General features: G+C 41.5%; 1 protein-coding gene across 4 annotated transcripts in view; it reads right to left on the minus strand.

Moving 5' to 3' along the window:
- COL24A1 (collagen type XXIV alpha 1 chain) overlaps positions 1-14480 on the minus strand; it is a 254256-nt gene that overhangs the window by 57124 nt on the left and 182652 nt on the right. For all 4 annotated transcript variants that reach the window (XM_045027373.1, XM_045027372.1, XM_045027371.1 and 1 more), the window contains exons 33-39: positions 13207-13260; positions 10883-10936; positions 10617-10670; positions 6168-6221; positions 5401-5508; positions 870-923; positions 154-261 (exon numbers count right to left, since the gene is read on the minus strand). In XM_045027373.1, the coding sequence (XP_044883308.1) occupies positions 154-261; positions 870-923; positions 5401-5508; positions 6168-6221; positions 10617-10670; positions 10883-10936; positions 13207-13260 (486 nt within the window). The remainder of the gene's footprint in view (positions 1-153; positions 262-869; positions 924-5400; positions 5509-6167; positions 6222-10616; positions 10671-10882; positions 10937-13206; positions 13261-14480) is intronic.

The raw sequence follows: 14480 nt of genomic DNA on the forward strand, positions 1-14480 counted from the left end.
ACAGAGAAATGCAGGGTCTATCTGTGTCCAGCAGCCTCAATAAAAATTACCTTTTAAATTCACTACAAGCAAGACTCGTCTCTTCCCCTCTATGAGACTCCATGCCCCTAAACTGTAAATACATGACTCCATAAAAATATATATTGTACTAACCAATGGACCTCTAGTTCCTCTTGCGCCTTTAGGACCAAATTTTCCAGGTTGGCCAGCATCACCTGTGGCTCCAATCTCTCCTGGGGGTCCTAGCTGCCCCTTTTCCCCCTGTTGGTGTTATTTTATGGAAAGAATTAAGACATTTACATTACAATTAAATATCAGTTTATACCTTAGCAAAAAAGAGTATAATTTAGTAAGGGTATTATTTTTAAAACACACAATTTGCTTTTAACTGTAGTTTTTAAATCTGAGAATCTAGGACATGCAGTGAGGAGTATTTCACTAACAAGCATGATGGTTTGTTAGTAATTTATTTTAATGTTTTATACTACTACTAGTGATGGGCTCAACCTGCAAAATCCAGAGCCACATTTTGATGCAAACTTCCCCTGAGCTGTACAGAACTTGGATCTGATGTTCTGTTTTGGGACCATACCTACCTACTACAGGCTCCACTGCTGTGCTAGTGATAGAAAATTATTTGCCCAACTTCAGGGCAAAGTATGAGATGAAGTACATGGGGACTTGATTCCTCTTATGCCTGGGGTTTCCCGGCTCATCGCATGAGCCTAATGATGCAAGTGGCACAAAAACTTATGGTATCTTCTGGGGCTCTGGATCCATCAACACCAAGTGATTAAGAGGAATTATTTTGTAATAGAAATTCAAGGCTCACACAGAAAGGAAAGTAGGAAAGCTGAAAAAGACATTACCTTTCTTCCTGGACGACCCCTTTGACCTGGATTTCCTGGTGTTCCTTCAGATCCCTGTGTATTTATCATGGAGGGAGAAACAGATATTGAGAGGGCTCTGAGAACATGTTTAAATTGCACTCCAGACTGGATAATCTCTGCGAGGCCTTTGAAAATTAGAGATGTAGGTAGAAAAATGTTATTAACCTTGGCCTTAAGTTAGCATGGGTGTTAGAATGAAGTAAGCATCAGATCACTTTGAAAAGGCACCAAAACCAGCCAAATGAAAAATATTCATGTGGGAATAAAAATCATTTTGTCTTCAAGCCAAACACCGGATCTAGTGAAGTATGATATGCAGACAATGGAAAACTGACTGTGGATCCCAAGATTCCTTCTGTAGAGGGAGCCCTAGTGAGAGCAGTAAGGCCCATGCAGGGCTCACCGCAGGTCTGAGGCCTAAACCAGTAAGCAGCAGGCAACATGGTGCACAGTTCATTGCTGCCAGCCACGCAGTAATCCAGGTGCAGGGCCCACCAAGCAAGAGATGAATATCAGGTCCAAGCTGCCCCTGCTATTCAAGTTACACCACAATCTGACCAAGCCAAGGAGGTGGAGGGGGGAAGCCAGGCTGTTACTAGGAGTCTTATGATTCCAAATGAGCCAGAGTGCTCAACAATTGATGCTGACTTTCAAGGGGGAGGAGAGAAGAAGTGTAGGGTTTCTTTTTCTGGAGGGGAGAGAGACATTTTGGTGAATTTGGGATCAAAGCAGGTTAAACCCATCTCCTACTTTATAATCTTCCTCTATGTTTAGACATGGCCTCAAAGCAAAACTATTGGTTAAAACATCACTGACATTTGAGGAAATTCATTTCCTGGTCTAGAGCTGAACTTTGGAGCTTGGTCCATATGCTCATAATGAGGCCAAACCAAAACATAGGGTCCAAACATTCTCAACCTTTGAGACCTTTAAGGAAGAAGGAAAGCAATTTACTATAGTGGCCTGTGAAGGAGCAGAAGCCTGAAAAAGCTTCAGCTAACAAACAGCTAATCACCCGATTAATCTTGTTTTGTGATGCACAATAAGACTTTGATAATGAGATTTGCTGTATAAAAATATAATTTTATAAAATGAAGATGTGCTAAAGCTGGGTTGTTTTTTGACCATTTTAGTATACAAGTAGTGCAAACAGACAGCATTCCAAGTGTTCTGAGTTCTTCCGATGTTTGTAGCAAGGAGAAGAAAATATCCAGCATGGTACTGCTGATCTCCAGATTTATGCAAAGTTAGTAGGGCTTAAAATCAACAAAGAGGAAACTAAAACCCTGAGAATCAGCTGAGTCAATGTCAGGGACCATGAACCCTGGCCCACAGGGCTCTGCGGAGCTAGCAGGTTCCAACTTGCCACCAAGGGACCAGCTAATTGTTATCAGAATAGGAGCTGAACTCAGACAGAGGACCCAGTCCCCAGAGCTGATTGGCAGAACACTTGGGGCCCTGATTGGTTCACAGGGATGGCTCCAGGCACCAGTGCACCAAGCATGTGCCTGGGGTGGCAAGCCAAGGGGGTGGGGTGCCTGCTGGTTGCTGTGAGGGTGGCAGTCAGGCAGCCTTCGGCGGCATGCCTACGGGAGGTCCCAGGTCCCGCTGCTTCGGCAGCAATTCGGCGGTGGGTACGCCGAAGGTGCGGGTCCGGCAGATCTCCTGCAGGCATGCTGCTGAATCCCTGTTACCAGCGGACTTCCCACAGGCATGCCGCTTAAGGCTACCTCACTGCCGTGCTTGGGGCGGCAAAATATATAGAGTCGCCCGCCCCTGTTGGTCCACAGCCCCTATTTAAACCCAGCACAGGAACAAGAAGTGTCCATGCATCTGGGATCCACCTTGATCTGGACTGTGCCTTGTGCTTCCTGCTCCTGCAGCTTGACTCTGGTTATCGATCTGTGGTTCTGCTCTCAGGTTTGTCTCCAGCTTCTGGGGTCTCCTGGTAACCTGACTCTGCCTGCTTCCTGACATTCAGCTCTCGGTTTGCCTCCTTTCCTGCCTGCTTCCTGACATTCAGCTCTCGGTTTGCCTCCTTTCCTGCCTGCTTCCTGACATTCAGCTCTCGGTTTGCCTCCTTTCCTGCCTGCTTCCTGACATTCAGCTCTCGGTTGCCTCCTTTCCTGCCTGCTTCCTGACATTCAGCTCTCGGTTTGCCTCCTTTCCTGCCTGCTTCCTGACATTCAGCTCTCGGTTTGCCTCCTTTCCTGCCTGCTTCCTGACATTCAGCTCTCGGTTTGCCTCCTTTCCTGCCTGCTTCCTGACATTCAGCTCTCGGTTTGCCTCCTTTCCTGCCTGCTTCCTGACATTCAGCTCTCGGTTTGCCTCCTTTCCTGCCTGCTTCCTGACATTCAGCTCTCGGTTTGCCTCCTTTCCTGCCTGCTTCCTGACATTCAGCTCTCAGTTTGCCTTCTGGGCTGTCTTGGATTCTGACCTCTGTGTGGCTGATCTGGCCTGACTCCTGCTTTGACCACTAGGTCAGATTGCCCACCTCCAGGTCATGACAATCAGCTTTAATTCCCTCTGGGGACTCTACCTGCTGTGCTGCCTCTCTGCATGCCTCCAGCATCCCTGACTGTGCCAAGGACTCAGTTTAGCCTTATACTTTTTATTCTTGAAAAATATAAGAAGCTTGTTCAATTAGTGATTTCAGTGTTTTCCCTAATGCATTTCATAAAATCTTTAAGCATTTGACTCTCTGGGACTGCATATCTCAGGGGACTTGATCGTGGGGTAAAAAATATAATACGCTCCTTTCTCAGTTTGTGAGACTGTTTCTTTAAGGAGCCAAGAATAAGCAGTATGTTGCAGAGGTCCTCCAGAAGAGTTTAAAGTTGAAGACAGTCGGAATGCCTGAGCTTCCAAGAAGAGAAAAGTTCTCAAGAAAATGCAAATAGGGACAGGTGAACCCAGCTACCCAAATTCAGCAAAGGAATGTTACAAGTAGTTATGTTTCTAAGTAATTACAATGTCCAGTATTCAATCCAGATTTGAACAGAAAGGCTACAAAATTATCCAGAATCTTGAAACTCTCAGAACTACCTCAGCTGCAGGTTCAAGACATGCCTCAGGTGTATGATTCCAATTTCAGACATGAGCAACTGATTACTCATCTTCAACTGTGGGAAGCCAACTGTCAGTTTACAGAAAGATCAGTGAAGTCAGTTCAGAGATACCTCAGTATGCTAAACCAAATCAAATTTCCACTGTTTTCAAAGTGGTGACACTGATAAATGATTTTGGACATCAGTAACTAATGAGGTATACGAGAGAGTCTCAGAATAAGTTGTAGCTTTCATTTGATCAGATGGACTCAAGGTAAGTGTTATTTGTGTTCTCCCCCTTTGAGGGAAGGGGAACGTAACAGCAGAGAGAGGATGGCTGAGGCCTTCTCTCTAATCTATGTGGGGCCCTGTGAATAAGAATATTTAAATCCCTTGTCCATTCACACTGTCTGCGTCTAGATGCTAAAAAAAGGTACTTTTGTAGAGTGACTTTGAAATTGCCTCCCTTCCCTCAGTTAAGCAGAACCTGGGGAAAGCGATTTAACAGAAATTCGGCTCAGGGGAGCTCATCTGAGGAGTTTTCCACTTCTAGGCCAGTTGTTCAGCACAGTTTAAAAGTTCTTTTCATCTGATAGCTGTTCAGTGGTTTCTCTAGAATAAGTTATTGCTGTCACTCTGGTTCCTAGTGAATGCAGGTGCCCATGTGATGGTACTATTGTTATTCTCAGCAGAAAAGCTAAGTGTTGATTGGGGATGGTGGCTGAACTGACTTGTCATTCCTTTAGGTGGTCTTTCAAAGATAGGGTTGAGGCACATAGCTGAGGCAGCATTGGGGACACTCGCTGGTGTCTGTGGGGCAACTGTTTTGTAGATTGAGAGCGCACCTTTCACCGTACAGGCTGTCACTCTTTACAAGCGCTAAATTCTTTTGCAGAAGTTTTTTTAAAAAAGTTGAGGCTTATAATTCATTGTTATAAAAGGATTTGTAGCTAAAACCTGGTTACACTTTAAAGCCTGAAGCCTCGGCATTTATAAAGGTTGCAGATTGTTTTTATTTATTCAGCACTAGGTGCTTTATAGACCAAAAGATGGCAGCTTTCTACCTCAAGAAGCTTACAACAACAGACAATAAAACATTAGACAATCAAAGGATGACAATAAGGACACAGGTAGGAGGAGGAGGAGGAGGACAATGTGTACAGCATGAAAGGTCATGACATAACATTTACTGCTATGTATGTAACTTGTCAGGAGGGGTTTGAAGTAGGAGACTTTAAATTACTGGTATATGTTGCACAGGATCCTTGTGATTGTTCCAGGCATAAGGGAGTGACAGTGAGGAGACAAAAATCTACCAAAAGGTTCCACATTTAAAAAATGGCCAACATGGTTCTCTTCTTATCCATGCATCAAGCCATGGAAAGTTATATGGAGGTGGCGAGCTCATTCAAAGGAGATTTCTTTTTGCAAGAATACCCAGCTTGGTTGAAATTTATACTTACTGGAATGCCCATTATGCCAGGTTCACCAGTGGGGCCTGTAATTCCTGGAATTCCAGTCTCTCCTTTTTCACCATCCTCTCCTGGAAGCCCTTGGTCTCCAGGGATCCCCTAAAATACAGCAGAAGAATAAATCAAGCCTGAAAAGAATTAAACTGTTATATTAAATGATGTTACACAAGAATTCTCTGCTTATTTTTGGCCCCAATCTAAAGCCGATGGGGTCTTTCCACTGACTTCCAAAAGGTTTTTGGATCAGGCCCCCAGTTAGGGGAAAATGCTTTTTATTCAGTTCAAATTGCCCTCATAATGTCAGATTTTTGCCTGAGTCCGATGCAACTGCACTGTTCTTCGGAGGCCTCACAAAATCTTCCTTCCTTTGTGTCCTTTGCACAGGGGCCTAGTATAGTCTTGGTCCTTGTACTCCTTTGAAAGCAAGGACTGCGAGTGGCTTAGCACTTTGCCACTTTTGGTTGGCTATATAAAGAATCTCGTGTTGCACCTTCTTAAGGGTCACAGTCACTGTGCTCCCCAAAGCACTGGGGTTGTGGAAGGAAGCATTGTGCCTCCCTGAATGCCCTTTCGCAGATTTCTTGGTGGGCTGGTCCATAGGGTCCATAATAGTAAGGCAATCCTTAGCTATTTTACATTAAGTGCATCATTGGGCTTGTGAAATGCAGATAAGAAAAACTGGACTTAGGTAGGTAGGTTCTTAACTAGGTAAGTAAAACCAGGAATATTTCACACCTATTATGAAAAATGAAGACTACCTTTGAGCCATCTTTCCCTTGAACGCCATCTTCTCCTGGGGATCCTGGTTCACCCTAATTTTGAGAAGAAATAAAACAAAGTTACTGCCACTTCCCAAATATCTGAAGGAGCTCTCTTTATTGGGACAGAGTTGACTGTGAAGAACGTGTGTTGTTTAGTATTACATGCATTTTTTAACTGAAATCAGATTTTTGTAGACAGATTTTTTGTTGCTGGGATTTTTTTGTCTTCATTAGAACATAACAATGGCCATAATAGGTCAGACCAATGGTCCATCTATCCCAGTATCCTGTGTTCTGACATTGGCAGGTACCAGATGTTTCAGAAGGAATGAACAGACCAGGGCAATAACTAAGTGATCTATCCTATCATCCAGTCCCAGCTTCTTGCAGTCAGAGGTTTAGGGACATCCAAAGTGTGGGGTTACATCCCTGACCTTCTTGGCTAATAGCCATTGATGGACTTATGCTCCACAAAATTATCTAATTCTTTTTTGAACCCAGTTATACTTTTGATCTTCACAACATCCCCTGGCAAGTAGTTCCACAGGCTGACTGTGTGTTGTGTGAAGAACTTCCTTTATGGCTGTTTTAAACCCACTGCCTATTAATTTAATTGCTTGATCCCTAGTTCTTGTGTTATGGTAACGGGGTAATTAACACTTCCTTATTCACTTTCTCCTCCCCATTCATGATTTTATAGACCTATCAGATCCCCCTTAGTCATCTTCTTTCTAAGCTGCACAGTCCCAGTCCTTTTCTCTAGCTCCTTGTATGGAAGCTGTTCCATATTTCTAATAATGTTTGTTACCCTTCTCTGAACTTTTTCAAATTCTAATAGTTCTTTTTTGAGATGGGGCAACCAGAACTGCATGCAATATTCCAGGTGTAGGTGTACCATGGATTTATAGAGTGGGTTTATAATATTTTCTGTCTTATTATCTATTCCTTTCCTAATGGTTCCTAATATTGTGCTTTTTTGACTGCCACTGCCCATTGAGCAGATGTTTTCAGAGAACTAGCCACAATGACTCCACAATCTCTTTCTTGAGTGGTAACAACTAATTCAGTTGCTCATTACCTTAGGGACTAAAACTCAGAGGTCTGTAAATATGAAATGCAGTAAGGTATAGGTCAGGACTCCTACAGTTACAACATTCTGAAATTTCAGATTCAAATATTTGAAAGCATGAAATTTATGATTTTTAAAATCTTATGACCATGAAATTAAGCAAAATGGACCATGAATTTGGTAGGTCCCAATTAATGGCTCATTTATATAGCTCGCTCAAGATCAACACTGTCCATGAAAAAATCATCACTTATCAACAGTTACAACACCAAGGTATTTTGGGTTCTTCAATATTTGTCTTTATTAGGGTCTGATCCTGAGAGAGACTGAGCACGCATAACTTTGCCTTCACAGCAAACTGCAGGTGTACTGCACCATAGGAAATAACTTTGTGGTATCTGATATACAGTGGTGTGATAAGTGTTGACTTTTTAATGCTGAGTTTATTTTTCTCCAAGGATCAGCAGAATCTTGAAACCTACTTCAATTAGGATTCTCTAAAGGAAGAAAAGGGGGTGTTGATGAATTGATGGAATGTACAATTACATTCTAAAGTTGAAGTTAGAAAGAGTCTTGCTTTATTCTTGTCAAAACTTTCTAGAGAAAATCGTTTAAAAACCAACCTGATAACTTTCTTTGACAGGGTAACAAGCCTTGTGGATAGGGGAAAAGTGGTAGATGTGGTATGTCTTCACTTTAATAAAGCTTTTGATACTGTCTCGCATGACCTTCTCATAAACAAACCAGGGAAATGCAACCTAGATGGAACTACTATAAGGTGGGTGCAAAAGCGGTTGGAAAACCGTTCCCAAAGAGTAGTTATCAGTGGTTCACAGTCATGCTGGAAGGGCATAACGAGTGGGGTCCCACAGGGATTGGTTCTGGGTCTGGCTCTGTTCAATATCTTCATCAATGATTTAGATAAAGGCATAGTGAGTACACGTATAGTTTGCAGATGATATCAAGCTGGGAAGGGTTGCAAGTGCTTTGGAGGATAGGATTAAAATTCAAAATGATCTGGACAAACTGGAGAAATGGTCTGAAGTAAATAGGATGAAATTCAATAAGGACAAATGCAAAGTACTTCACTTAGGCAGGAACAATCAGTTGCACACATAGGAAGGAGTACTGTGGAAAGGTATCTGGAGGTCATAGTGGATCACAAGCTAAATGAGTCAACAGTGTAACACTGTTGCCAAAAAAGCAAACATCCTTCTGGGATGTATTAGCCAGGGGCGGCTCCAGGCCCCAGCACGCCAAGCGCGTGCCTGGGGCGACAAGCCGTGGGGGGCACTCTGAAGGCGGCAGGCAGGCTGCCTTCGGTGGCATGCCTGCGGAGGGTCCGCTGGTCCCGCAGCTTTGGTGAACCTCCCGCAGGCATGCCTGCCTGCCGTGCTTGGGGCGGCAAAATGCCTAGAGCCGCCCCTGGTATTAGCAGGAGTGTTGTAAGCAAGACATGAGAAGTCATTCTTCTGCTCTACTCCGCACTGATTAGGCCTCAACTGGAGTATTGTGTCTAGTCCTGGGTGCCATATTTCAGGAAGGATGTGGACAAATTGGAGAGAATCCAGAGAAGAGCGACAAAAATGATTAAAGGTCTAGAAAACATGACCTATGAGGGACTATTGAAAAAACTGGGTTTGCTTAGTCTGGAAAAGAGAAGACTAAGGGGGACACGATAACAGTTTTCAAGTACGTAAAAGGTTGTTACAAGGAGGAGGGAGAAAAATTGTTTTTCTTAACCTCTGAGGATAGGACAAGAAGCAATGGGCTTAAATTGCAGCAAGGGAGGTTTAGGATGGACATTAGGAAAAACTTCCTAACTGTCAGGGTGGTTAAGCACTGGAACAAATTGCCTAGGGAGGTTGTGGAATCTCCGTCATTGGAGATTTTTAAGAGCAGGTTGGACAAACACCTGTCAGGGATGGTCTAGATCAGTGGTTCCCAAACTTTAACAACCTGTGAACCCCTTTCAATAGAATGTCAAGTCTCACGAACCCCCTCCTAAAAATGTATATTTCCACGAATTTTCTCCTTTACCTGAGTACAAATTATAAAAGCAGTGATCTTGGAAATATAAAATTTGTTTTTAATATGCTTATTACACACTATTTATGATTAATTATTATTATTTATCATTACAGTATTTTTATTAAACTATGAAAAGGGTAACACTCTTCCAAGATCTCACTTTCATAGCTTGTGTCAGTTTGAATAAGCCTGTTATAAGACAAGGCTCCTATGTTTCATCAAGAAGTATCAGATGTGAAAGAGCAGGAATGTATTTAAGAAGCCAACTCAAAGAGTTCCTCCTACACAAGCATTCAGGTCTTCAGCAGTCCAGGCAAAGAACATACATTACAACAAAGCTTAAGCTTGTTCTTCATAATAATTTTAAAAACAATACTAGCTGCCTATTTAATTTTTAAAACAGCAAAAAAAAATCCGCCTCCCTTTCCATTTCTTATAAGGAGTCTTACAGTTTAGATCTCCTCAGTGTGATAGAGATGCTTGCTTTGATTTGCTTGTCTCTTGGAAGTCCAGAGGCTCCAGGCTGCTGGTCCCGTGCTGCCCGGGATCTCTAGGGCCAGCTCTGTCCGCCATTAGGGGATTTTTTCCTGACAACCTCCTGTAACATTTCACGAACTCCAGTTTGGGAACCACTAGTCTAGATAAAACTTAGTCCTGCCATGAGTGCAGGGGACTGGACTAGATGACCTCTCAAGGTTCCTTCTAGTACTTTGATTCTATGATTATCAACTTCAAAGAATTTTTACAAACATTCAACACCCCTCAAAAGTTGGTAAGCTGTAGGGTGACCAGATGTCCCAATTTTATAGGGACAGTCCCAATATTTGGGGCTTTTTAAATATATATATAGGCTCCTATTACCTCCCCCCCCCCGTCCCAATTTTTCACACTTGCTGTCTGGTCACCTTGGTAAGCTGATGGGGAATCTGAGGCACAGAGAGGTGAAGTGACTTGGCAAGTGTGTCAATATCAGAGCTAGGCTTAGAACTCAGGAGTTCCTGTCTCCCAATCCTGTGCTTAGACCACCTCACTCTCAGTGACACCAGATACTGCATGGAAATATTTTAAAAAAATCCAATCTTTACTCATTTTAATTATAATGCTTAGAGAAAATCATGTACTTAACCTTATTGTTATTTCCACAAATTAAAACCACTCTCAGATATTTTAGTATTATAATTTATGCCTTTTTAAAATTAACCTGTTACAGTGTTGCCAATATTATTTTTAAATGGTTCAAAGAGACATTTTATTCAATTTCTCTCACACATAGAGGTAATTAGACTTGACAGTTCTGAAATTCAAAACATTCTCCTTTTGGAAATAGAATTATATTTTTCACCCACCCTTAAGCCTTGTTCTCCTGTTTCTCCAGCACTGCCAGCAGGTCCGATGTCTCCCTGGAATATGCAATATGAAAATTAAACTATTGAACTGCTGGGAACAAATAGTCTCTAATGAGAATTACTGATGCTGATGGGTATTCTTTGACATTTTCTTTATTATTGCTTAATTGCCTAATAAGCTAAATCAACAACAGAAACTTGATTTCCTTTTACTTAATTCAGCAAAGAATTTATGCAACATAGAAGAAAACAATCCCACCATCTACCTTTGCACCTGGTTCTCCTTGCAGGCCAGGCTCTCCCTCAGGGCCAGGAGGTCCCTATATGGTACAGAAGCTACTGTTACACGTTATCACCAAGAATGGTTTCATAGCTATCAAATAAAACAGTAAAGATCTAAACAAAAACTGTGATGCACTAGGACAGCTACATGACTGAAAAACATAAGCAAGTTGTGTTCTTTGATCTAGCCTGAGACATGCAGTATTAAGGGAGAATGCAGTGTGGTAGAGGTTCAGGAATACACCACGGACTCAACAGATTCATTAATCCTGTATCTTTCATAATGAAACATGTAGTATAAGCACAACTCTGCATTTTGCAACCTTGTTCCCAGACCCCGACTTACAATTCCAGCAGTTTTTAAACCACTAGCCAAATGCATGCTTAGGAGGATCTATGTGTAGGTCCACAACCTACAGAGTTATTGGCACCTGCTTGTTTCTTTCAGAGTTTAAATTTTAATAGTAATAAAAATAATAATACAAAACAGATCAGAAGGGCATGGTCATGGGTGTTTGGCAAAGAGCATTTCTTTTGAATGAGCCAAATTATTTGTGAATGAGCTCAGGCCTCAGCTACTCCATTGCAAATGTGGTTAATAGCTCCTCTCATGTTTCTTTCAAAGAGATATTAAAAAGCCCAAAACCAACCCCCCCAAACAGGACCACAAGCAAAGTAGAGAACTGTATGCAGCTGCTTTTTCATCCACCGCTAGCAAGTGACATAATGACTTGAAGAGGAGTTATCCGTGGTTTGCTGTGAAACTGGGAGGCTGTATCTTGTGGAGTCTTGCAGAGTGTGGGTGCACTACTATTTACTAATTTTCATGAATGGCTTAAGAGAATGGAGTGGAGAGTATACGGATAAAACTTGTGGGGACATCCAGCTGAGAGGGATTACAAGCACTTTGGAGGGCAGAATTAGAATTCAAAATGACCTTGATAAATTAGAAAGTTGGTCTGAAATCTAAAAGAGGAATTCAATAAAGACAAGTGCAAAGTACTACACTTAGAAAAGAAAAATCAAATGCACAAATACAAAATGGGGAATAACTGGCTAGGCAACAGCACTAAATCACAAATTGATTATGAGCCAATAATGTGACACAGTTGCAAAAAATTCATTATCTTTCTGGGGTGTATTAACAGGAGTATGATATGTAAGACACAGAAAGTAACAGTTCCACTGTACTCAGCACTAGTGAGGCCTCAGCTGGAGTGTTGTGATCAGTTTTGGGTGCCATATTTTATGACATGGACAATGTGAAAGAGACTAGAGGAGAGCAACAAAAATAATAAAAGGTTTAGAAAACCTGATCTATGAGGGAAAGTGAAAAAAAACTCGGCATATTTAGAATTGAGAAAAGATGACTAAGGAGGCTTTGATAATGATTTTCAAATATATTAAGGGCTGTTATAATGAGGATGCTGATCAATTGTTCTCCATGTCCACTGAAGGTTGGAGAAGTAGTAATGGGCTTAATCTGCAGTGAGAGAGATTTAGTTTAGATATTCTGAAAAGCTTTCTAACTATAAGGATACTTAAGTACTTGGAACAGGTTACCGAGGGAGGATGTGGCATCCCTGTTATTGGAGGTTTTAAAGAACTGGTTAGACAAACATCTGTCAGTGATGATCTAGGTGTACCTGGTCCTGCCTCAGCATGGGGGGATGGACTAGATGACCTCTTGGAGTCCCTTCCAGCCCTTAAGATTCTAGTTGCAAACCCCCAGCCCTGGATAGGTGTAAACTGACTAACTGCAAAGGGAATGGTGTTGCTTCTGGAAAAGTGCTGCATTCAATAAATGTACCATTTTCCTTCCAGATGAAGATACCCTGAGATTAGGTTTGCAGAAGCAACTGGCATCATTACATCCTTTTTTCTTTCAAATTATTGTTTGCAACAACCATAAGCAATGGAGAATCTCTCAATTACACATAGCAACGATGAGTCCTGTGGCACCTTAAAGATTAACAGATGTAATGGAGCATAAGCTTTCGTGGGTGAATACCCACTTCGTCAGATGCATGTAAACATAGTTTGCATGCATCTGACAAAGTGGGTATTCACCCATGAAAGCTTATGCTCCAATACATCTGTTAGTCTTTAAGGTGCCACAGGACTCGTTACTTTTTACAGATCTAGACTAACACAGCTACCCCTCTGATACTTAATTACACATGATATTCAAGTTCACTGTAGGTAACACAAATATAGTTTTTGAATACGTTATTAAGGTACATTCTGTGGCTTAAGTTTCTGTTGGAATTTATTATAAATAAATAAAGACAAAGCATAAAAAACTCACCTCAAAACCCATTTCTCCTACAGGGCCAGCATCACCTTTTTGTCCTCTTGGGCCCTAGCATTAAACAAAATCTTCTGTATATATAATTCAGTTATATTTAGGCAATACATAATATTAACTGTATAATATAATACACTATATGAACGTATCACATTTAACTGCCAGCTGGCATAATCAAGTATATCTTATTTTGCTTCATCATTGTGTTTCCTTCCAAATTCTGTGACTGATGTTAGTCCCTGTAAGGGAACATTGTTACCAGGAGTGAAGACTTCATTGCCTCTCTTGACATAGTCTAAAGATAGATTTCAGAAGGACAGCACTGGTTTCTCTTCTCTTGAACCAGAAGTAAATTCTAATCTAAACTATATTCTTCTCTTGATTAATGGAGACTTTGTTTAATTAAGACTTATTTAATTCTTCATCTGGTTTGTTTTGCACAAAAGCCTACAGTCTGCTATGGAATTAACTGAAAACAACTACTGTATGTTTCATTTTATGGATTTAACAATGTTTACACAGGACAGTCACTGAGGTGTAAGGGACTGCAGACTGGAGCCTTTCTGGCAGTTTCAGTAAGTAACTATACTATGAAGCAGTGTTCTTGTAAGCCAATATACTGTAAGTAAAGACACTGTAACATCTAAGGGATGAATTTCTAAAGCAGTGTGCGTGAACGATATATACAAGTCCGGTTATCCATATTCTGTAACAGTGAGATTTGTGTGCCTAACTTTCAATTAGAGTTAGCTTCTAGACATCTAAAACTCCACCCCTTGGCCCAAGCTCTATAACAGGACAAACCAAAACCCTGGATGTAGCCATCCCTGATCTATGGGGTCATTCAGAATCAGATCCAGACCTGAACACTGTGGTCTGGACCCGTCTATGTTTTAAAGAAACCCCTTCAATGCTAAAGTAAACAAGATTTTTGGTGCTACATCTTTATGTGCAATATAAGCCTTCCAAGCAGCTAATTTCCCTGTATACCTTCTCAGGACATGGATTGTGCATGAGGTGTTCTTGTTCCTGTTGACTTGCTAATATTAATAAAAGCAGCCTCTTCCTCTTTTCTGGCACCGGAGCTAATTAGATATTGCTGGGAAGATTTCAACGGGTATCCCTACATTACTCAGCAATGTCATTTAAGTACAATCAACAGCTAAGAACTGCAATGAATACACCATTAGGGATCTATCCAGGCTGAACCAGAATTGCTTTGGTTTGGGATTGCAGCACCTCTGTAGTCTTCCTCAGCTTTACTGTCATAAACT

The sequence above is a fragment of the Mauremys mutica genome, chromosome 8 (assembly GCF_020497125.1).
Source record: "Mauremys mutica isolate MM-2020 ecotype Southern chromosome 8, ASM2049712v1, whole genome shotgun sequence".
Classification (NCBI taxonomy): domain Eukaryota; kingdom Metazoa; phylum Chordata; order Testudines; family Geoemydidae; genus Mauremys; species Mauremys mutica.